The 24,493-nt window shown below is 35.7% G+C and overlaps 3 protein-coding genes, 1 long non-coding RNA gene and 1 pseudogene across 6 annotated transcripts; 4 read left to right on the top strand and 1 right to left on the bottom strand.

Annotated features, from left to right (window-relative positions):
- Positions 1-570, top strand: LOC145205645 (uncharacterized). The gene is made up of 2 exons (XR_013853691.1): positions 1-180; positions 506-570. It is a non-coding gene; the product is annotated as an uncharacterized LOC145205645 (long non-coding RNA).
- Positions 571-1,398: 828 nt separating this feature from the next.
- LOC145204780 (general transcription factor II-I repeat domain-containing protein 2 pseudogene) lies at positions 1,399-2,734 on the top strand (annotated as a pseudogene).
- Positions 2,735-4,597: 1,863 nt separating this feature from the next.
- LOC145204107 (uncharacterized) lies at positions 4,598-15,679 on the top strand. Of its 3 annotated transcripts, none has more exons than XM_080076536.1 (4): positions 4,598-4,727; positions 5,286-5,331; positions 9,024-9,166; positions 13,934-15,679. In XM_080076536.1, exons 2-4 carry the CDS (start codon positions 5,300-5,302, stop codon positions 15,244-15,246), a joined length of 1,488 nt encoding a protein of 495 aa, XP_079932662.1. In that variant the 5' UTR covers positions 4,598-4,727; positions 5,286-5,299; the 3' UTR covers positions 15,247-15,679. The 3 variants fall into 3 exon arrangements, with proteins under 3 accessions (XP_079932662.1, XP_079932660.1, XP_079932661.1); XM_080076534.1 differs by having other exon boundaries at positions 8,706-9,166; XM_080076535.1 differs by lacking the exon at positions 4,598-4,727 and adding an exon at positions 5,593-5,796 and having other exon boundaries at positions 8,706-9,166.
- On the bottom strand, positions 12,451-13,004 carry LOC145204111 (uncharacterized). The gene is given in 3 exon segments (XM_080076540.1): positions 12,451-12,692; positions 12,754-12,803; positions 12,806-13,004. Coding segments are annotated over 3 exon segments (393 nt in total). The 5' UTR covers positions 12,966-13,004; the 3' UTR covers positions 12,451-12,509.
- LOC145204109 (putative GTP-binding protein 6) lies at positions 15,481-24,483 on the top strand. Its single transcript, XM_080076537.1, has 9 exons — positions 15,481-15,763; positions 15,873-15,972; positions 16,027-16,194; positions 16,651-16,785; positions 16,847-17,013; positions 17,742-17,856; positions 17,919-18,012; positions 18,085-18,236; positions 22,810-24,483. Exons 1-9 carry the CDS (start codon positions 15,481-15,483, stop codon positions 23,162-23,164), a joined length of 1,569 nt encoding a protein of 522 aa, XP_079932663.1. The 3' UTR covers positions 23,165-24,483.
- The last annotated feature ends 10 nt before the right edge of the window (positions 24,484-24,493 follow it).

Genomic DNA, 24,493 nt, shown 5'->3' with positions numbered 1-24,493 from the left:
CACATGGTGTGTTAAGAAACCAAAACTTTAAATTGTCTTCAATCAGATATTTCAAAAATCCTGTTGCTTTGTTCTGCATTTGATATTGCCTGAATTTCAGTCAGGCATTTAACTTGGTGTATCATCAGCCATGACAGCGACAAAAGAAGCTCTTCCAATTTCGGCCCTTATCTCATCACGGTAAATTTGTAGAAGGCAGTCAAGTATTTCATTTTGAATTGTTTTAGAAACCCCTTTGAAAACTGTACTTGTTTCTAAGTGTTTTTTTAAGTCTGGATCTAACTTTGCTGCAAAATTAACTAATCCTTTAAATACCCCTGGATTAAGAGCATCATCTTTTTCATCATGTCCATGGACACGTGCACGTAAGGGAGTTTCAAAGTTTCCACCGAACAAAATGCAGTCTATTATTTTGGACAAAATTTCACGATTTTTTTCACTTTTTTGTTGTGTTCAATAATTGAAAGTCTGTACGCCTCACTAAGCTTTTCCTTAATATTAACAGTTCCCAAAAGTGAAAGTGAAACATCATTGTCCACATGCTTCTTTGACTTCTCATGTTTTTCTGCTTTCTCACCTATTTCGGCTACATTTGTAAAACCATCTTTTGTCCAGCATTTTTCATCACCTCCAAACAGCAAACATGGAAAACAGAACAGTGCATTTTTAACTTCACAACCACAAAGCCATTTTATTCTTTTGATACCATTCAGAATTAAAACTGCGTATATATTTCTTGTTGTGGCTCATTCCTGGCTGACAAAGTTGAATATCAGGCGTTGGACGCCCTTTTTTCTTTATACTTACCTTTTCAGAACTTGATAACTGCGAAACCTTAAGTTGCTGAAGCTCACTTACAGTCACCGAATGAGAATGTTGAAAAGCCATGATTAACCTTTCAATCAAAAACTGTAAAAATGATTAAAAAAGAATAACTGTCGTACTGTACTCATTGTCGAACCTGATGGTACACGTGATTTGCTTGGCACACAATAAACGCGGAACAGACAGCTACTTCCGGGTGCCCAGGTCACACGCTACGTGATTGGTGGAGCTGCGCGAGCCGCAGCACCCTGGCTCCTATTTCGCCCAGCATGTAGCTTTTTAAAGTGCGCATGCGCAGAACCGCAAAACGTCATGAAACGTCAGAAAACTGGAGCTGCAGTTCCAGCATAGATAGTGTTTCCAATAAAAAAAAATTTTAATGAAAAAAAAGGTGATTAGGGCAGAAATTATGCTTATTATATATTGCTAAGGAATAAAAAAATAAAAATAATGAAAGTTATTTGTAATATTATGGTAGGTGTATTAAGTAAAATATCTAGGGGGTGCTGCAGCTCCGCAGCACCCTAGCACGAGCCGCCCCTGATTATTTGAGTAACCACTCCTCCCAGTATGATGGAATGGTTGGTCAGGTACGAGTGGACAAAACAGAACATTTGAAAAATTCTTTGAAAAAACAACAACATGTTTTCACCACTTACAAGAAAGACACAGAACTGGTGACAAAACTCAGTTTTAAGATTTGTGAAAGTATGCCCGAAAAAGGAAAGCCTTTCAGTGACGGAGAATTTATTAAACATTGTTTGACTATATTCGCAGAAAATGCATGTCCAGAGAAAACCCAGTTGGTAAAACAAACTAGCCTTTCTCGCGCAGAACAAATTGTCTTTCAAATGATATTAAAGAGACTTTAAAAGAGAGACTAAAATCATGTGAAGCTTTCAGTCTGGCTTTAGATGAGAGCACTGACATTAGTGACACAGCCCAACTCGTCATTTTCATCAGAGCTGTTACTGCTGACTTTGATATTGTCGAAGAATTTTTAGATATGGGAAGTCTATATTCGACAACCACAGGACAGGATATCTGTGAACAGGTGCTTAAGGTAGTGAAAAAGTTCGAACTGGATCCTGCTAACTTGTGTGGTATTACAACAGATGGTGCTCCTTCCATGAAAGGTAAAACAAATGGATTCACCACAAAATTTCTCAATGCAGTTGAAGCACAGGACGTAGTTGTGAGCCACTGCATTATTCACCAAGAGAACTTGTGTACCAAAGTTCTTGATTTTGTAGACGTCATGAAAAGTGTTGTCCAGTGTGTAAATTACGTTCGAGCACGAGGTTTAAACCATCGGCAATTTAAAGCTTTTCTGCATGACATGGACAGTGAGTATGCTGATGTTGTGTACTTCTCTGCAATACGTTGGCTTAGTAGAGCTGCCACTCTAAAGAGGTTCTGGAATCTACGAGAGGAGATTAAGTTTTTCATGGAAAGCAAACATCAGAATGTGGCGTTTTTGAGTGATGACAACTGGTTGAATGATTTAGCCTTCCTCACAGATATAACACAGCATCTCTCTGACCTGAACTTGAAATTACAAGGAAAAAGTCAGCTTGTGAATAAGCTGTTTGAGCATATCAGTGCTTTTGAGAATAAATTAAAACTTTTCCAATTTCAGTTGAGTAGAGCTACGTTGATCCGTTTCACGTGTCTTGCAACCAGGAAACGAGAATTTCCTGATCTGGATTGCGCTAACTATGTAGCAAGTGTACAGAAGCTGCGTGATGAGTTTGGAAACAGATTTCCAGATTTTAGACAAAATGAAATGAAACTGAAATTGTTTGCTCAACCTTTTGATTTCCTAGTGGAAGACAGTCCTGACGATTACCAAATGGAACTCATTGAACTGCAGGCTGACATGGACACAAAGAGAAAATATTCTGAATAAAGTTTGGTAGACTTTTACAAACTATACATGTGTGAAAAGTTTCCCAATTTGTCCCGACATGCAAGACGAATGACTTCCCTTTTTGGTAGCACCTATTGCTGTGAGCAATTTTTCTCTAAAATGAAGCTCACCAAAACAAGATGTAGAAGTCAGCTGACTGATGAAAATTTAGTTAGTCAGTTAAGGGTAGCTACCACTTCTGTCAAAGCCCGCATTGACAAGCTGTGTAAGGACTCTCAACTTCAAGTGTCCCACTAAAATTGTGTGTCATAAGAATATTCAAATTTATTGTGTATCGTAGGCCTACTTACACGATTGCAAGCCCTATACAGCAATGTTAGATACTGTTGTATAATAAAACTTCGTTTTTTTGCTACAGAGTGCACCTATTTGTCAACAGCTGTTATAGTCACACAAATAGCTTTACGCGATGGAGTGTTTGTTGACGTGTAAAAGCCAACATGAAAGAAAATTAAAACGCAAAATAAAACAAAGCGCAGGCGTGGGGAAATAATATCGACATGATATTACAATGCAAGCCGCACCAATAGTGGGGTAAAAAACGTGTAAATACGGTATAGGAAAAAAAATTGAGTGGCCCGCGCTTGATGTCCGAAATTGTTTATATGGCCCACCGACGAAAAAGGTTGCACACCCCTGCTCTAGAGCTTTTAGGGCAGGGGTTCCCAACCTTTTTACGATCTCGTACCACTTGGACACTCTGCACTGCCACGCGTACCACCATAGACCACTATAATGTGCTCTATGCATGGTACCACTTCTTGCAGAACAACTAATTTATTGTTCGAATCATATTTCATAATCATTCAACGCTATTTGAAGCTTAAGCTACAAAACAGTAGATGATATCTATCAAGAGCAATCATTTAACATAATTAACGCCCACTGTGCCACAGCGTTGTACGGCTTTTCATTAACTATGCTTTTTGTTAACAATTGACATGACCTGTATTTTGAAGGTCGTAATGATACGAAACAACAGAAATGCCTCCACTAGTGGTACGCGTACCACAGGTTGGGAATCCCCTGTTTTAGGGTCTGGGTGAGGGTTTATAATAAAAATAACACTATAATTTAGTTTTAGATGCCCAGTTTGGGCTTAATATTCTCATATGTGATGAGAGTGGTACTGATCACTGTGTGGTACCGCATGTTAACACAAATTAGTCCCAAATGGTATCTGAGATTAAATTAAAAAGTTATTTGTATTACAAAGTAAATATAATGCGATATTATTTCGCAAAATGGAATTGAAACACTTTTTTTTACTCTGAATTGACAAAGAAGCAAAAAAATGTTTCGCAAAGTTTAAGAAAATGTAACAACAAGGTGCAACAGTGCCCTTTAGTGAGAAAAGCTTTAAATGATGAGCGGAAAATATCTTCCTTTCCTTTCTTTCAATAGTATTGATTTGAATGTCTTCGTGATAGATATGTGAAAATAAGTGAAATTAGAACGCTTAACAGCGTATATTCCTTAACTGATTAATATAATGATGTGTTGTGTACACTGTACAGTACATCTGAATCTGAAGTTTGATAACATGACGAGATGACAGTGGTGAACTGGTCACAAGCATTATAGGCATAATTTATAAATGTATTTACACTCCTTTAAATTATTTGCGCCTACCTTTAAGAAAACCAGATTGTAATTGCACTCTTCAAATAAAGTGTGAGACTTTTACTTGCACCAGCAGTTTTGTTTTGTTTTTTAATTTTTTTTTTCAAACAATTCACATGTATATTCTGCAGACTTTTTCAGTACTTCAAGTTATTTGCGCTGTTTAACTTCTTACAACTGTGTGTTATGAGTCATGTTCACTTCAACATTCTTGACCTTGTTTTTGGTATTTGTTTAACAGCATGTTTAAGATCTTTATTAAATTTAGTTTGTTGTAAACCCCAAAGTAGAAACATAATCCTTTTTTGTCATAATTAGAAGCAGGAAGACTGCAACCTGGACTACCCAGGTAACTTGATGTTTAAAAAAATACTGCTTTGCATGGCTGACTTTTATTTGTTCTAATGCCTAATCAAATCTATGCAGTGAAGTGATTATTTTGGCCAGTTTTGAAATGCTTCCCTTCCTAACCCTATGTTTTTTGTCTATCTGGTTGCTGACATCTGGTTATGAAGTTGACCACTGTCAGTTTCAAGTGTCTGTCGCTTGAAAAAACCTTTCAACTTCATGTTTTTCACAGCTGTCAAACCCAAAATTTCAATCATGCTTTTTTGCTCTTATTTTATTGCTACTTGTGTGGTGGCATAGAGCACAAAAGTTTTTGTAATGTTATCATGAGGACTCAGGAAGGCAGTTGCAAGTACTGTGTCATTGAGAGCAATTTTACAAAATTTTGGGAATTTCACTTCCTGCTAGATCAAAACGGTTGCCAGCTCGTCATTCCTGTTTATTTTTGCCAGGATATGACTTGCACTTAACCAACAGATTTTAAAATCCTTTAGTTAAAAGCTCAAACTAATAGTTATGTAAGTATAACTTATCAAAAATAATTGGTTTTTGTTTGTAGGTCAATTGTGGCTTATGATACACAACAAGTCTTCAACATGCACAAGGTGTGAGGAAAGAGCCTTATTTTAAATAAAAACTCATTAAATGGGTATATATTACTGACATGGTTATCACACAATTAGAGTAACTGAAGAAAACATATATGTTTTGCGAAATGCGATTGTTATACTATTAGCATGAATGAAGAATGATTTTTTATACTATTGCCATAAATATATCGCTTAATAAAAATGATTGAATCCTTTTAATACCATTATCATTTTGCATGTAAACATTTGTTGGGACCTATTTGTTTTTGCTTCCAGAAACAAATATGTTGTTAAGTGATGTGTAGAGACCTAAAAGAGAACTAACGTTGATGCAGAATTTGAAAAACACTTCTTCAAATTTTCACGTATCATACTTTGATATCAAAGGCTGTGTACAGTTCAATTTTAGTAGAAGTTACCAGCTTAAACTTTCCGAAACAAAAACATTGATACATAAGATGCTAGCTTTAGTTAGGTTTGGTAAGTAATTACTTTTTATAATTTTATTTCAACTGATAAACATTAAATTTTATTTGTAGGTTTATTTTACACTGTTTGCAAGCAAAAAACACACAAAAACCTGTACTTATAGCCACTTGGCCAGTAACATACATTTTATAATCCCTAAAATTATTTCTTTTATTCTGAGCCTTTTAAAGCCAAACATTTAGAAAAACAATTTTATTATACACCAGAACATATATATATATATTTTATGTCACATGCATGTAGCTGCCAGTTGTAAAACTAGGAATAAAGCATGCATCTAGACTTTTTAATCTAGTTATGAAAATATGCAAAAATATTAATTTCAGTATACTATCAATCAATCATTTTTTACAATTCACACCAGCTTTTAACCCTATACATAACTACAACTACCAAGTAAACTCTATAGGTTTATTAAGTGTAATCAGTTTATTAAAGCTAATACCTTCATAAAATTATATATTCAATTTTCTTGGGATTTTTGTTATGGGTCCCTTTACCTAAAGGGGCACATATTGATTTTACTTTTTCTTGCCAAAGTTTGTCTGATTCGTTTTGCCATCAAATGTTTGATGGATTTGGATGAAACTTACACAGATGGTAGATATAGTTATGTAGATGTACATCCCACTTGTTTGTGTTGATAACCTCAGTATTTACCGTGCTAGCCCCCTAAAATGGGTGAAATTTTGAAAAGTCTCAGGATTGGCTTAAACTTGGGTAACTTGCAGAGTGTGCCATTTGTAGGTGTCGATTGTTGTGTTCAACCTCACTAGCCCCCAAAGTGTAAAATGTAATTGTATGTTACTGGGCACCACAAACAAAATATTTCAGTGACGCAATAGTGTTACAAGGGCAACCAGTTGTATGTTACTCGTGTTTGTGGTTTGCTTGGTGGACGATTTTGCGCCATGGCAGTTATGGGGGTTGTTAATGCCCCTATGACGTCAGAAGCATTGGCGGTTGTTGCTCAAAACACGTCTAGTGGTCATAATTTAAAACATTGGATGATTGGGCTATAATTTTGCAGTATGATTGATTGAGTTATTGTGTTTTTTTAGTTTGTGTGTCGACCCAATTAGTTACCCTACTAGCCCACTAAAATGGGTGAGTTTTTTTTTTTTTTAAGCTACCCTTCTAGTTTCTGTAGGGTTTGCAAGTATGTCAATTAAACAGTAAAATACATTTTGCCAAAATTCCTAGAAGTTGATTATTTGATTTTATCAAGAAAAATTACAAGAAAATTAAATGTTTGATATTTATCAAGGTAGAAATAAAAATGATCAATAAGTAAAATAATCATGTTTGTTTTTTTGGGTAATGAGTGTGTAAGGTTTAAATCATGTGTGGTAGTGCTTTTTTAAATTTAAATGTCACAAATTTGATTTTGCTCCTACAACGTGGTGAAAACCATTTCGTGAAGGAGACACATTTGATTTTTTGTTATTTTTTGACAAATATTGTTTTTGTCTGTGTTTTTTTGTTTTGTTTTTTCCTAATTGGTCAAGAAAAATAATGTTTGGTAGTTATCTGAAGTTGATGAATAGGTAGTTATCCAGCATATTTGCTAAATTATATAGCCCAAAAGTTTCATACATTGTTGGTTGGTGCTTTGTATAGTATTTAAAAGCCACCTTTCTATTTTTTTAATATTTGTTTATGTGAGACAGAGTTTCTGTCTACACCAGGGGTTCTTAAACTGGGGGGCGCGCCCCCCTAGGGGGGCGTGAAGCGTTCGCAAGGGGGGCGCAGCACAATCTGGCAGCAAAGTTTTAACTTGCAAACAATTGTAAATTAATGCATTGGAATTATGTCGGCGCTGATTTCGAACTTATTGTTTAAAGTATAAACGCTTCATTACATTGAAATGGATGTCCAATTGTATTAACCAAACTTTTCCCACTGCGGGCCGCCGCATAGTTTACATGCCCTTGTGCCGTCTTCTCAAACTTAGCCCATGAGGCGATTTTTATATGGGCGCCAAGATATGGTCTTTTTAAAACCCCATTTAAAATCTGTTAAATTATATAGTTAGTCTCATCTTACAAGGAATGCTTGTATATTATGTCATAAGTGACACAATAAGGCAATTGTTTGCGCACAATTAACACTTTTTGTTTTGTCTGTGACGTAATAAACTGGGTTTGGATCAATCCTGGGCGTTGCAATCCTTTGAGAGTCGGTAATATTAATTTTACATGTCGTAACAGTAAACTTTCGTAAGGAGTAGATTAAGTTTTGACAGTAACAAAGTTATCAATACGATTTGGCAAACCAAAAATTGGGTCGCGAGCCGGATGAAATGACCTCGCGGGCCGTAGTTTGGTGACCCCTGTACTATATAGTCGGCTGTACATTCTTTATTTGTGCGCAATTTCGCATTAGAGATTGCCCTGACTTTGAGTGAATCAACAATTTCTGGGCAACATATGCGTAGTTTAAAAGAATACTGGCAACGTGTCTCTGTGTTCGCAAAAGCCTACTTTTTCGCAACTTATCAGTGTTGAAGTGGCTTTTTCCAACGTTCGGAACTAACTTGACAGTAGCTTAAAGCGGACCTACCATGTATGTTGTTTCCAAAAAACAAGACAAGCATCATTAGTGCTAACGTTTTTTAGGGGGGGCGTGAGAATAAATAATTAGTGTAAAGTGGGGCGCGACCGAAAAAGTTTAAGAACCCCTGGTCTACACAAACAAACATGGTTTAAAAAAATATGTGACCCATCTGAAACTAATTTATTGAATTTATGCCCTTTCTAAAAGACAACTGTACAATGGCTTATGGCTATAATATCATGTGCTGATAGCTATAATATCATATTATGTAATTTGGTTAGTATAAGTCCATCTGTAGTTGTTTGTTTTTTAACAAAACTAACTGTCATCAATGTTTTATTAAGGATGGAATTTGTTGCAAACAATAACCTTAATGTTAAAAGATTGTTAAGGTTTTTGAGCTCAATAAATGAATCAGAATATCATAATGCCTGTGAAGTTTATGGACGTTTTGCAAAAGAATACCATCTTCAAGCAATTCACCTGGCTGTCTTTATGTTAAAAGTTTTGCCACTAAAACCACATGAAGATGAATACTGGGACACTTTGGCAGTGACAGTCACTGGAGGAAGTGGGGATACAACTTTCAAAAATAACACTGTGAAAACTTTAAAAAGCACCTGGAGTAGACATAAAAAAGAAATACTTCAAAATTTGTACAGATGTAAGCAGCTGGTTAGTGATACTACTCTTCATTTGTCAATTAACAGCCTCCTCCAGTTATTTTCAAAGCATTGGTTGGATTTGGACCATGTGGGAAATGTCAAATACTGGCCGTTGTCGGAAACTGCAGATAACAAATCAGGTTTTTGTTTTGAATCCGTTTTTGGCCTTTACATGTAGATTTTTTATCGTAATACTAAATAGACGATAACACTAGGCGACATTTTTCAACTTTTTAGTTTACTTAATTTGACTATGCTGATTCTGAATTTGCAGTCAGAATTCAATATCATGTCACATGTTTTTGCAAAATTGAATGAAAAGTTTACTCAAAAACGGTTGTATTCAGGGCGCTTGTGCCATATTACAGGTCAAGAGCTCCGTACGTGAAACGAAACATAGCCTACAAGGCCCTTAACTTACTTGATTGGATTTGAGATTTTGTTAGCTTAAACCTTAACCCTCTAAACCTAAACCCTAGACCCCAATAGCACATCCCATCGCCCTTGATACCGCGGGTCCATGGTTTGATGTCTTGGAGAAAATGTTCACCATGCTCCTCACTCATGTCACCCAAGTTTTTAGGAAAATTGTCCGAATGTGCGTGTAGAAAATGAACCTTTGAACTCATTAGCATGGACGGATCTAGACGGGGGTGTCTGGTGTTTGGACACCTCTCTCAGAAAATTTGTAAATTTGCCGGACTTCCATTTCAAAGAACGTTGTGCGTAGATTAAATTGGCCAAACGTTCCTTTTACCGCTGCGTGGTTACAGGGAGTCGTTATCTCAAAGCAGTGCGCCTTCATCGTTTTATATTGGCTTATGTAATAGTCTATTGTGACATAACAAGGGTTAGAATGAAGAGTTTGTAGTCTAGGGTAGGTTCCGATATCAAGAATTTCCACTATCCGAATAACGGATATATGCGGATATTTTGAATTTAGCTATTCGGTTAACCTGATAATGACAAGTGACAAGTCTATTACAACATCATCCAATTGTGGCACAGATTTTGTTTTAGTGTTTATATTGTCCACCATATATCAAATTTACTGCTTAAGCAGTGTAGCTCTGAAAAAGCACGATACATCAGTTGTTTCATATTTTGCCCTACAGTTAATTTTCTGAGCGAAAATAGGCCCAAAACATTGTTATTAAACAAACATGTCTTTATCGAATCTCAAAAATTATTCTTCCGAGTGAATCACCTTACAGTGGATGCATTTATATATTTTATTATTGTGTGACTTCAATTTTCTCGTGAATTTTAACAGCAGTAGGGAATATGTACAACAAAGCGAATATTCGTATTATTTAGGATAAACCTAAAGTCGTCTGTTGCATCTGTTACTGCACATTAACTGTGTGTTTTCTGAAATTATTTTAAAATGCATAAAGGCACTATTCTCCGACACAATAATATCCGGATATAGGTCGGTTATCCGATATCCGTATAATTCAACCCTAGACTAGGGATGTTCAAAGTAGAATAGCTGGGTATTCTAGAATAATTGTTTCGAATCCAGAATATCGAATCCAATTCTTATATTATTTTTGACTGTGCAATCATTAATCTTGACAACAACTAAAATAGACTAGTTTACTACATTATAAAACATACTCTTCATTTATAATGTAAAAAAGAACCAACCAAAACAAAGAAAAACACTGAGAAAAAACTTTGCATAACCGCATTGAAACTAAATGCCCCAAAATCCACAAAGCTAGAAAAATTAGCATAAGGTTACAAAAATAATTGTAACAATTTTATTCAGTGATTTTTATTGCCTTCAGTAGAAGTAACTATATATATTGTAAACATACTGAGGTAACTTGATTTGTATGGTGGTAGAAGACTGACATAGACTCCCTAGTGTACAAATATATAACGTTTGTTAACCTAAAACAACTGCAAAAAGGCACCCTAGCAAACAAAGCTTGGACATTGGGTGATTAATATTTTAATTCCGAATAAACTACTTGCGAATTTGCAGCAAGAAACGTGAACTTTGAAAAGTTTACTGACTACACTTTAATGTTTGACCCAAACGTCATATGTTTGGGATTTCTTTACTGTTTTGCTATATTAATAGACAATCTCATGCTTCCAATCGCTGCCTAACGCCATGGCCTTTAAACGTTTTTTGTTGTCAAAGTCGGAAAACAAATAGATGCTGGTAAGAAGTTGCAAAAAGTCGCCGGTACGTCGTTTCATAGCATAAACGTAATGGGTAGCGCCCTGATTTGACGGGGACGAGTCACTTGCAGTCTTTTGTAACTGGTACAATGACCGGGCGTTGACGTAAAAACGTAACGCATTTACATTTTTACCCACGGCGAGAGCACACATTTACATCGGTTCCAATTACCCAATATAAACGGCAAAAATGGATTAAGGATTCGATATTATACTTTGAATATCCCTAACCCTAGTTCAGTCCTTTGATGTTTTTTTTAAGCAACTTATGTATTTTGATTACCTGACAGTCACGTTTATCTTGCAATAGCAGTTTTGCTGGAATTTTTGTTCACTAATATCAATAGTGGTTTTTTTTTTTTTGCTATTGGATAACGGGTAATAACAGAAGCCACTCACTCTGCGGCATGCCAAAGTTGCGAGTTAGGTTGAGGTCTTATACTTTCTGATTTGGACCTGCTTTCAATTCTGGACAAAGCACTTTGTTGCTTAGCGCATCGTTTTGAACAAGAAAATGAAATTCACAACCAAACAATTACCTACTTCCCATTTGACCTGTAAACTATTTCGCGTGTTGTGATATAAACGCATTGAATTAAGTTGCCAATATCAGAATATTCAAGTCTCAAAACGTGGAGACGATTAAACAGCAAATTCAGGTTTTAGTACTAAAAAAGTTCCTCTTTTCGCGACCCGCCAAGAAAATTTATGGGTGAACATTTTGTGTTGTGTTAGAGTTAGAAGAGCAATGTCGTTTAAACTTCTTACTTAAAGAAATGCAATGATCAGGTTGGGAACTAGGTGTTATGTTTTTGAATTTATAAACAATGCATCATCACAAGCTTTGTGCGTCCATGATAGTAAAACAGTTTTTCCCAACCCCAAATCTCTGTTATGCATTAGGCACTGCGTAATTACAAAAGATACTTTGCGACTGCAGCGTTTTTGGTGTGTAAATGACATCAAGGTTATTATGTTTTTTAGAAAGGGGAATACCCAATGGCGCCAGTATCGTATCAGGGAATTTCCCAAAAAATTGTTGGACACCCCCCATAATTTTTTTCTAGATCCGCCCCTGCTCATTAGACATCCAAGTGCTTGATAAGAAACCAACATGTTTTCTACAATATTTTGGTAATCCAGGTCTTTAGTATTTCCAAGAAATTTGGATACAACTTCGGTGAAAGAGAGCCACCCTTTTTTTTTACATCCGTCATGGACCGGGTAATAAGAAGTTGGGAGTCTTTAGTGAGTGTTCTGATTTGAGGTCCAACAAATACACTGTCTTTAACTTTCTCGGCACTCACTTGATGACTCTTTGCTGAGAGAATCTTCTTCAACTGTTTGTAAAACTTTTGGAGGCAATGGAATTGGGACATCTGGCCCATGAGGAATCGGTCGTATTGCGCAAGGCAAATTAGGGTATTGAATTTTATGCAACACATGAGCAAAAGTTGCATTTATTTCCATGTCCATTAGGCTCTATCCAAACCATTGGCACACCAAATGCTAAAAAAATTTGTTTTCCAATGCTCCACTGCCTCAATAATGACACACAAGTCTGTCACACTTTGTGCGGGCCCATGGTTTGTCTTGGTCCCCTAATTTTACACCGAAATAGGCATAATAGACATTTTTGACAAAAGGTGTTATATTCTGCCGTTCAAAAGATGGAACATAGCATCCGCATATGTAGCAAAATACGTCTGGGTCATTGATACAGCTTCTTCGTTTAGATGACATTTTTCTTATAAAACTCGAGCAACAGCCTAAACAAAAGTAACTCCAACACTAGAAGAACGATGACTAGATTGATCCTGACAATATTCTTGTATCCAGGCATAAAATATCATTTATTCGAATCTCTGTTGCAAGATGCAAAACTAAACAAAAATCTTCGGTGGTTACCTCTTAAGAGGAATACTGAAATTGCTAAAATAACAACTGTAGTAGAAACAAGAGTAAAGCTGGCATAATGTACTGTACATGTGCTGGTATTTTCCCAATTTGTGCTTGTATGTAGCCTGGTTTACTCACAATAAAATTATTATGATGTCACAATGATATATAATGGCTATGACAATAATAACTATGACCCAACAGCAAGGAATAAAAAAAGAACAGGCTGTTATTAGTAGTGAAATGCAAAATTTTAAATCACAACTTATAAAAAATTTTGACTTGATAGAAAAAAAGCGACTTTATATTCGTAATCAGCATAAGCAAATTATCTTAGAAGTCACCATTTTCGCCAGAAAATAAAAATCATGTCGGCTAGTGTAATGGGTCAACGACTGTGCGGCCAATGATTGGCCTTTCATTGTTGTTCAATTTTCTTTGTTACTATTATATGAAATCGTGACAAATGAACCATTGATTGATTGATCACAGAAAATGTTTTCAACTACTGCTAATATTGTAGGAAGTATTGTATCAACACACAACATTGATATGCATACAGTTTACTGTTAACAACTCAAAGTTTGCAATATGCAAAAAAATATAATGGTATTTGGTTTCTTGTATATTGACTATTTTATATGTCAGAATTTGTTTCAACAATTGGGCCAAAATTTATTTGTAAAGTTCATGTAATGTTTTGGCATGAAACACTGTTTTTAACATACAACCAGTCACATTATCATAACTAAACACCACCTAACAGTAATCTCTGTCATTCATCTTTTACATTACTTGTTTGTATTGTACAGATTCTGATGATGCTCTTACTTCTTCATCTGCTTTTCATTTAAATGGCAGCAACCAACATTTGGCAAATCCTGTGATCAGTGTCAAACCCACACTAACCATTGAACATCTTGTAATGGCAATGAAAAAAGTTCATCCTTTTTGTCCCAATAAGTTGGGGTACTGGATAGCTTTGGTCAGTGCTGCAAATAATAGCAATGTCATTGGAATGGCAAAAGTTCATGCTCAAGAATTACAGCAATTTTGGTGTGAGAACAAAGAGCTCATATCATTATTAACTGGTGAGCCACTTCAGAGTAATACAGCAGTAAAATATCCAGACAGTTTGAATTTAATGAATGTAAGTGATGACTCGGATGATGATGCAAACAATGATTTTGGTGGAACTATTAGAGAAAAGGATGACAACAGTATGTTAGTGACAAATACCTCACATTTATTGGAATCAACATGGTCAACTGAAGCAGATTTTGATGATTCTGATGGTAAATTTGAATACAGTGGCAACTGCAAACTTTATCCTTATGTTCAAGTATGTGTTGCTGATGTTTTGCATGCTATCGGTACTACAATTCCATTTACACCATCTGATCATGGATTTTGGTTAAAAATTGTGAAAAAAATTTCTCCAAGCCCTCGACAAAACATCAACTTTATTCATGCTGCAACAAGGTTAAGGTGCATGTGGTTGTTAAGTATGCATGGCGTATCCTCTATACTCAGTAACAATACCCAGTTGGCATACAAATCTATTGTGAAGGAGGCCACTGATTGTGAATTGGGAACTTCCAGTAAGTTTTCATCCAAATTTAATCAGTTTACTGATATTGAGTCACAAGCATGTGGTACTGAAAGCATTGTGAAAAGCCCAGATTTAATATCTGACATCACCTTCAAAATTTGGAAACCTCATTACAGTAAATTTGGAGAACCAAAATATGTAGACACAAGTGAGGAAATGCACATTGGCAATGACTGCAAGCAGTTCAAATTTAACTTTGATGCTTCGTTTTTTAACAATTTGAAAGATTCTATGATGGGAAATAACAAATTTGCCAGTAATATGTGGAAAAAATACATACTACGCAAAATTAAACAACATAATCAGTATTGTATTTTCGCATTTAAATCGCATTGGGTCAGTAACAAAGTATATTCCAAGTGTGTATTTTTCTGTCAAGGATTCTGTAAAAGAAGTGATTGCAAGTTACTTTTTAAAGTGTATGTGCAGAATGATGTTACTTTCTCTACTGTGGTTACTTTTTACAATGTATCAAAAAGTAGCTGCAAATTTGCATTGGTAAATGTACAATGAGATATTGCGTCAATGCAATCAAGACTTTGTAACTTAAGATGACATGCATAAACCTTGGCTTTCATGAATATTGTTATGCTCTTCAAATATACAGTTTTCCTGTTTTTGCCAATTTATTAAAAAATGTTCGCTTTATTCGTTATTAGAAATTTGTTTGTGTGAATCCACTTGATTGTGTCTTTATTGTGTAGCTGTATTTTTGTATTTTACTACTTCATTTTTTTATGATGCTGTATGTCCATTTTTCTATTGAAAATTGTTTATGCTCCGTGTTTGTTACATTATCAGATCATGAATTTTCGTTTAGCACATAAAGTTTTATCAAGTTCTATACAAGCACTATCTTGCTTGAGGACCATATTGTTGAGGTCAAATAAGTTTTCAGTGTCCTGTGTGCATCATCAGAAATTTGAAAATGAACAACGTAAAAGTGTTCTTGGTGTATTCACTTCAGAAGATGAAAAGTATTTTCACAAATCACAGCAGGTTTTCATTCTTCAGCCATATAACATGATAGGTTGGTAAATTTATTGCTATGTGTCTCTCAAAGAAAATTAGGCTATGTTGCATTAGGTCACACAAATGTGTTGCTTTATAAACTCAATAAAAATAGCAGGTTGTTGCAGATGGTGAAACAGTAAAGAAAGCAAAATTGGATGAATCTATTGCTTTAGTTGAAAGCATTCCTGGATGGAAACCAACTGGAAATCATTTTGTTGAATTACGGTTGTTGTTAAATTCAATGTTTTATTTGTGAGGAAAAAACTGAAATGTTTTTAGATCTGGGGATATCAATGAACTTTTGGGGAAAAACACATTGTCTCAAACTGTCACCAAAATAAATGAGGTGCCATCCGTGTCATGTGTCTTCGTTAGCACAAAACAATTTTCTGTTCAACACAAAGCTGCATTGATTAATGCATCTGCAACCAGATATGTGTGTGATAGGTAACTAGCCTAAATCGGCAACATGTTGTTGCTTTACATCAGGGGTGGGCAACCATTTTCACTGTAGGGCCAATTATAAATGTCAAAATTGGATCGCGGGCCGCACATGTGCATGACACAAAGTGATTTTGCTTGGTTTCTTAGCAAAAATGCTTAACTACAAGTATAATTCGTATTTGATTAAATCCACATTTTGATAGATTGCAGAAAACTAGCATCAGGCGCATTAATCAGCTCAAAAATATGTAATAATTGGACTCGTTTGCCAGTACTTTTGAAATCCAAGCGTCTCTGCGGGCCGCACAACCTTTAATGAAGGGCCGCATGTGGCCCGCAGGCTGCAGGTTGCCCACCCCTGCTTTACATAATAATAAATTATTTGTTTATGTAGAAGATTTGTGTTGCTTATAGGACAACCAAAAATTTTGAACTATTAAAACATTTTTACTATTTCAGACAGGAACTTGTTTTGTATATTTTTTATCTGCGAGCTCAAAGTAAGTTTGCGCAGTTGCAAGTTACTTTGGCTGCACTTCCTCAAATACAACAGAACATATATGCAGATCCTTATAAGTACATGGCTTTCAAGGGGTATGTTTAACTTGTGTATTTTGACAAATGCAAAAGAGTTTTCTCATCATATTTTTTTAAGTTGTTCAGGAGAAAGTTTTATGGAAAGAATCGCCCGTGAATTTAAAACAAAGGAACAAAAGCTGCAAAGACAATTAAAAAAACTTAAAAAAGAAAGAGAAGTTGTCAGTAGTGTCAGAAAATCCTCTGGCGTTCCGACTGTTGCCATAGTAGGATATACAAATGCTGGTACTAGGGCTGTTATCAAATAAAGTTTTTAAATTTTTCAAATAATCAAATAATTTTTTCCCTTTCAAATCAAATAAACAAGTAATTCAAATAATTTACAATACCGGATATATAAGTCCCAGAGTCATTATTAAATAAGGATAGTTGAAATTACTAAACGAATTTTGTAAGTCATTAAATCTAGGCTACATCTTTTTTTGTTTAAAATAATAAATTAGTACAGGTAGAGACAAGCTTCAATTATTCTCCGTAATTTTGTCAAAACCGTATGTACATATTCCGTGTGTATTTTTATGCTATTACAACATCTTTTTCTTGGTTCTATACCATTTTAATCACTTGCTTGAAAAACTTTAATTATTCCTGGGTGTAACTAATACCGAAATGAACAAAAAATTATCATGCTGTTTTGTCCAACATTTTTGGGGGAATGGGTAATAAACATTAATATAAGGCTGAAAACATATGTTTAAGTGCTTCTGTGTAACCGCAATTCCATAACAATGTCACCAATGTGTTCAAGTAAATTGATTTTGTACGTATATCGAGGTTTACTGCATAGGAAAAAAATATTTGATTATTTGAAATGAGTAAAAAATTATTTGATAAATTTTTAAATAATTAAAAATTTCAAATAATTATTTGTTTGATAACAGCCCTAGCTGGTACACTAAATATGTTTAGTTTTGGGTTAGTTATATTGTAGTCTATTTTTTGTGTTTTGTAAGGAAAAACAAGTTTGGTACAAATCTTGTCCAGAACTGGTAGAGCTAAACCTAAAGATGAGTTGTTCTCAACGTTGGATGTCACAGCACATTCTGCAGTTCTTCCGAACCAACTAAAGTAAACCTGTTACATTTACAAATATTTAAAAGTAAACACTAACAATGTGACTTATTTGTCAGTTATGTGCTAATAGACTCAGTTGGATTTTTGTCTGATATTCCAAAAGGATTAATTAATGCATTCACTGCCATCATGGAAGACATGCTACAAGCTGTAAGTTTTGGAGACCAATTGAGTACAGGTAGTCTTTTTTCGAAAGTCTGATTTTGTTTATATTTCTCATAGGACTTAATTATTCATGTACGGGACATGAGCCATCCTGACTGCAAAGGTCAGCTGAAAAGTGTACTTTCCTTTCTATTGAGCATGGGTTTACGTGAAACTCTTTTAAACAACATTGTTGAAGTACGAAACAAAGTGGACTTGACTGATCGAAGGTAACTTTAAATTTTATGTCAGTGTATGCTGATTGTTTGTGACAGATGTGGGATATTTTTTTACATGTCCCTGGAATAACAGGCCCAACGCAGTTTTTCCAAAGCATTTAAATCAGTGGTTCTCAACCTTTTTGCCTTTGCGGACCCTTTTTGGTACTGTCAGGCTTATCGCGGACCCCTTTGAAGGTTTTGGTATTTTTTGTCCTTTTTTATTAACAAGCAACCCAATAAAGGTGCAGAACCAACCACGTTTGGTCCAGGACCAAAATTTCAATCACTTTGACTGGGCTGCGACATCGGAACTCAATAATAGAGCAGTTACATTGTGATGTGACGTTGTTTGCCACTGAAAATTTACCTCTGTTGCATCACAATGGGGTTAAAATGTCACAATGCATTTTGGTTTATCGCCTATCAAGAACGATTTTCAACAAGTTTCATGCTATTTTAAAACGCTGAGACATATTTTTTAAATAGCGCTTTATCAATATCGTCGTCTGCAAAATTAGGAAGTTGTCGCGGACCCCCTGAAAACGCTTTGACCCCCGGTTGAGAACCACTGGTTTAAATCATATATAAAACAAATCTAAAAGATTGGAAAAAAGCTTGTAATGTCAAGTTTGTGACTTTTCCTCATATATGTTTTATGAATTAATATATATATTTTTTTATGAATTAAGTTGTTGTGTTTCAAAACAAGGTTATTATAAGAGGTAGAGCTACTAACACAAAAACTCGCATGAGACAGGTTGGCTAATTTTCGGTAGGTGGCGCGCTCACAAATTATGGGTCTATTATTCCAAATTTGATCCTCCTGATGTTTAACCCTGAACGACCCAGCGGTTCACCCACAGGTCCCCAAACATTTTTTTAAACGGCTGTACTGACTAAAGTGGGGGTGGGGAACCTTTTTGTTTGTGAAGGCCGCCAAACGGTTTATCGACACTCTTTCAGGCCGCACAGACTATTTCTCAGGCCAAGGACAGTGACATTCAAACTTTTTGACTTACAGAATGGTTGATGTGCTATTGGACTTATGGTCCAAGCTAAATAAAATTTGTCACTACATTTCCACCCTCACTGCCACATTCAGGATTTTATTAACACAGAAACTCGCTTGTTTATCAATATCAATCTAAGAGCAGCTTGTGACATCACAGACAAGTTTAAGACATTCGATTATGCGCAAACAATTATTCTTTTGCAACACAAGTAGGATTGTAGAACCTTGGTCTCTTGGCAGTTCTACGGATATCGCTTTGTGTACCAGTACGCAAACATTTGGCTCTAGTTTCAAAACCGCTGCCCTAGAGCCAATCAAATAGTAATGTGGAATAAAGGTAAAAAAATACGTTTCTGTCTAGTTTTTAGCGCCTGGTGCAGTGTGTATTATCAACATCCTAAATTGTATTCTGACACAGGTTCCCCACCCCTGGACTAAAGTATGTTATTTAGGAGTAATATGCTTTGTTGTTTGGTGCAATGTAAGGCATTTTAAAGAATTTTGTACCTTAAAAAAATATTTACCCATTTTCACCCCTTAAACCCAAAAATATTCGTTTCTGTCTAATGCTGGTTTGTTGGGCGTGTTTGGTCAAGAAAGAGTGCTTTAAATGTATTCAAATTTGCACCGAACGACCCAGCGGTTCACCCACAGGCCCTCAAAACGAAAAATTAAAAATTAAAACTGCTGTACCCATTAAAGTACATAATCTGAGAGTTTCATGCTTTGTTGATTGGTGCAATGTAAGGTATTCTAAAGAATTTTGTAACTTTTATTTGGCCCCTTAAACCTTTAAATAATAAGTTTTAGTTTTAGGCCAAAAATACAAGCCCTAATGTGCTGAAATGTTAAACAATTGTTTGCAGTAGGTTATTCCGTTTATTATTTAAAATTTTGCCTTAATCGGCCCAACCCTAATAGTTACTTTTACAGCCCATAATATGTGTACACTGTCAGTCAGATAGAAGTCTCACACCTCAAGGGAGTAATTTACTGGTTTACGATTAAGGCGGGTGAATGCAGAGCGAAAGTGCTCAGCTTGACGTTCGGACGGACGTTTTACAAGTCAGTTTTGGAAAATTGTGTTCGAAAACTGACCTTGAACGACAATATCAAGGTCAAAGCATGAGATTAAATTGAAAGTATTTTTCCCGTTCTTATTTACTACTTTTTGTAATTATATGACAATAATGATTCAAAAAGAATACGGACAAAACTTTTAAAGTTGAGTTAATGCTTTCTGAAAGTTTTTCCTAAAAATAACTGGAACATTTGTTTACCATAAATCCGCACAAACGCGTGTGTGGGGACCCAATTATATGTGTAGATCAAATGATGGGTATAGTAAATTGATAAATAGGACATAGAATATATAAAATGGAAGTATATTAGAAAGCCACCTTTCTAGTTTTAAATGCAGTTTGCATAAAAAAATGTTGACGGTTGGGGCTATTAGGGTTAGTCTGAGGTTTTATAATAATAATAGCATTCAACCCCAAAACCCAGTTATTATGGGTCCCCTTCCCTGAAGGGGACACATATTGTTTTTGTCCGTATTTTTTTTTTTTTTTCTGTCTAACGCTGGTTTGTTAAACGCATTTGGTCAAGAAAGAGTGCTTCAAATTTATTCAAATTTGGACAGATGTTAGTTATGAATCTAAATTTGATCCTCCTGAAGTTTGACCCCGAATTACCCAGCAGTTCACCCACAGGCCCCCAAAATGCAAATTTTTTAAAACATGGTTTGTTATATGCGTTTGGTCAAGAAAGAGTGCTTCAAATTTGTTTAAATTTTGTCAGATGTTAGTTATTAACCAAAATTTGATCCTCCTGAAGTTTGACCCTGAATGACCCAGCGGTTCACCCACAGGCCCCTGAAACGTAAAATTTTTAACGCTGGTTTGTAACGCTTGTTTGGTAAAGAAAGAGTGCTTCAGATTTATTCAAATTTTGACATATGTTAGTTATTAATCCAAACTTGATCTTCCAGAAGTTTGACCCCGAATTACCCAGCGGTTCACCCACAGGCCCCCGAAACGTAAATGTGTCTAACGCTCGTTTGGTCAAGAAAGACACTGTAGGCAGAAGTCCCAAGAGAGTAACTCACTGGTTTACGATAGCAGGAGGGCTCAGCTTGACGTCGGACAGACGTTTTACGAGACGTCGTTTTGGTGATCAGAAATCAGCTGTTTTGCACAGCAATGCTATTTCGTTTTATTAAGTTATCACTCACATTTTCAGTTTTGGCAAAGGTTTCACACCTATGACGTGATTTAAACCTAATAAGCGTGCTTCGGTTTCGTATATGTCAAGCAAAACTTGTTTTTTTTAAATGCTCGTTGTCAGGTCGGCCGCCGCATGACCACGGGTTACTTAAGGTCAACTAGTAGGTATTACTAACACAGTTCAGAACTTTCTTTCGTCATAACGTAGCGTTTTTTTGGCAATAAATTTAGGACTCAACACTCAAGGCATGTATAAATTAGGTTAAAAGGTGTTGTTGAACAGAAAGGACGGCGTGCTATTGAAAACGGTGTCAATAGGTCAAACAGTCGTTGCACCCTGAGAGGTTACTACAGGTCAATGGTTGTGTTTAAAACCCGACCTTGGACGACAATATCTGGGTCAAAGCAAGCGATCAAATGATGTGTATAGTAAATTGGTAAATATCGTATAGAATATATAAAATGGAAGTATATCAGAAAGCCACCCTTCTAGTTAATGTTAAATTTAGTCCCTAACTCATCCCAGTCTCGCTCTTAATGTAAATAACTGCGCTCTTTACGCAGCTCTTCACGGAAAGCCTTTGTTATTATTTTTCATCGTATCCCGCTGTTTTTGTACATTTTCGCCTCTGTGCCCGCTGTATTATTCATTCATTGCTCTGAAGAAGCCCTATCGTTCTGGTGGGCGAAACGTCAGCTAAAATACAACTTATTGAAAACAACAACTAGTATTTTGTTTAGCATTACACCAGTCGAACGAAAGAATTTATTAAATATGCAACCTGGTGAACGAAACGCCTGTTCAGTATTTTCTGCGCTCTTTACGCCACCTATCGGTATTTAGCAAACCGTTTCTGGTGTGAGTTCTTGTGTTAGTACCTCTACCATTATATGAATGTAACAACAAATGCAATGGTAGCACCATTTATTTTTTGATTTTGAATGTGAAAAAGACCACTCAAGTTATGTTTAACAGACATATATTCTGTACCTTTTTTCATTGGGCCCAATAGGGAGTGCCTTTATTATTTAAACAGCTGCTATTGGCTGTAAGTTTGGTGGGGCCCATGTGTTTTTAATTGCTGAACACACCTAAGTCAATGTGAGGTTTAGACCCTGATCTATTCCTTCTATTGATTACAAACATAAAAATAGAAAAAGTCAATTTACTGGGATTGAGCAAGCCATCCTTTGCCAAATGATATTTTACATAACCTACACACATCCAGTGACAAGGTCAAAATTAGTCAAAAGAGTGGGATTAAAAATTATGTGGCTTACTGCCATTTATTTCAAAATCAGGAAACAAGTAACCAATGCTCCTTTAAAACGATTTTTGTCACAGTTTATCTACTTTTCAATTCGACAAGCCTACAGAACCAAAGCGACCAAAAGCGGAGTCATCGACAAAATGTATTATTCCGGTTGTCATATGTTATACTTCAATCACGAGAAACCTCGGCATTGACACCTTGCTCTCCCAAGTTGAGAAGCAACTAATGCGAGTAACAAACCGTCGAGAAGTGAAATTCGATATTCCTAGTCACGGACTGCATTTAAAATGGTTGGCAAGCGAATGCAGTGTACAAAACATTCAAGCAGTGACCGACCATCGTCTGTGCGTCACTGTTGTTGCCGTCGATTGGAAAATTAAGAAGTTCTTGTCAGTATTTCCAGACTCAAAACAAATTGAAACGTAAAATTAAATCACTATTTCAGGTACTGCCTGTGATTGATATTTATTATTGTTTCGCCAAAACTGTTTTTGTCTTGTAAGATTTTAAAAGTTTTGCAAAGTACCGGGGGTGCGACTTAAAATCAAACGGTCGTCTGTATGCTGCAGTACACGCAGCTGCCTATTAAAGTTATAAAGTTCTCTTGGTTCTCGTGGCCAAATTCTCTACGCGTGTTTGTAGGATCTTTAACACCAAAAATCGTCTTCAAGTATTATCTTTATGCCATATGAACCTTATCTTTACTCTATCGGACTTAAGCGTATTGTGCGTATAAACCTTATTCCATAATGGCATCCGATGTTGCAGACACAGTTGAATAAGTTATGTTGTAAATACTAACACCTGTGCAAAACCAAAAACAAGCAAAAAAGGGCCGGTACCTCATTCCACTGTAAGATACAAGGCGAATGTGTACTAAAGAATCGACTGTATTACTAATCTATCATAAACCCCTTGAAATGTTGTATTAATAGTCTACATTCTACAATATTTTGTCTTTTTAGACTATACATAACGTGCAGTTGACGTTTCTTTTATTTATGTGACATACAAAGTAACCATTTTCTTCATTAATTTGTTACAATTATGGTTGGGATCACATTGTCTGAGACAAGTTATGTAATTAACGTTCCTTATTGTACTTTCATTATTGCTGTAACCATCAGCAAGCACATGACTTAATCAAATAAAGTTCGATTTGCGAAACAAATCCTGTGAAATTTAGAATCCGCGAGATGTTTACCGTTTTAGACGCCACTTACATATTCCCGTTTTTGTCTCTGCTTTAATTTTCGCGTTTACTGTTACACTTCAGGAAAATGTTTACACAGTAATGCGGATTCTTTTTGCACAATGTTGATGTGTGTGGGCTTGCGGACGATCCTTTCCTTGCTTAAGTGTTGGAAGGGACACGGGCAGTGCTCGAACTTGATATGGTGGGAAATCCGATTCTGGGTCGTTTGTCTCGGCAGCTCGCAAATTTCCTGTCGAGATTGGGTGTTGTGATGACGTTGGGTACTGTAATATTCACATGAAACTCTTTCTTTGTTACGAATATTACTCGCTTGAATTTAAACCGCCTATATTTGACTGTTAGATAGCATGTTTATCCCAAGCCCGGTCGTTTCAGGTAATTTTTGACTTTGTTAATATATTTCACTTTTTCGTTTGTATTTATTCGTGGTAAAATGTGATAGTATCGTATACCTATCTCCAAGAAATGAAAATTTGCATTTTTGAAAAAGCTGTATTATGGTGATAATAAAGGAGTCTTCTTTGTATAACTTAAAGCGG

Source organism: Phallusia mammillata, chromosome 8 (assembly GCF_965637545.1).
Source record: "Phallusia mammillata chromosome 8, kaPhaMamm4.hap1.1, whole genome shotgun sequence".
NCBI lineage: Eukaryota > Metazoa > Chordata > Ascidiacea > Phlebobranchia > Ascidiidae > Phallusia > Phallusia mammillata.
Note: the sequence above shows the minus strand (reverse complement) of the source record. Positions and strands in the feature narration are given on the sequence as shown.

Coding starts and splice junctions, on each gene's coding strand:
- LOC145204107 (XM_080076534.1), top strand. CDS start 5,300: ATGATACACAACAAGTCTTCAACATGCACAAG. Junction 5,332..8,705: donor AAGTCTTCAACATGCACAAG/GTGTGAGGAAAG, acceptor TGTTTTATTAAG/GATGGAATTTGTTGCAAACA. Junction 9,167..13,933: donor AACTGCAGATAACAAATCAG/GTTTTTGTTTTG, acceptor TGTATTGTACAG/ATTCTGATGATGCTCTTACT.
- LOC145204109 (XM_080076537.1), top strand. CDS start 15,481: ATGTCCATTTTTCTATTGAAAATTGTTTATGCTCCGTGTTTGTTACAT. Junction 15,764..15,872: donor TCAGCCATATAACATGATAG/GTTGGTAAATTT, acceptor AGGTTGTTGCAG/ATGGTGAAACAGTAAAGAAA. Junction 17,014..17,741: donor AGTAGGATATACAAATGCTG/GTACTAGGGCTG, acceptor GTGTTTTGTAAG/GAAAAACAAGTTTGGTACAA.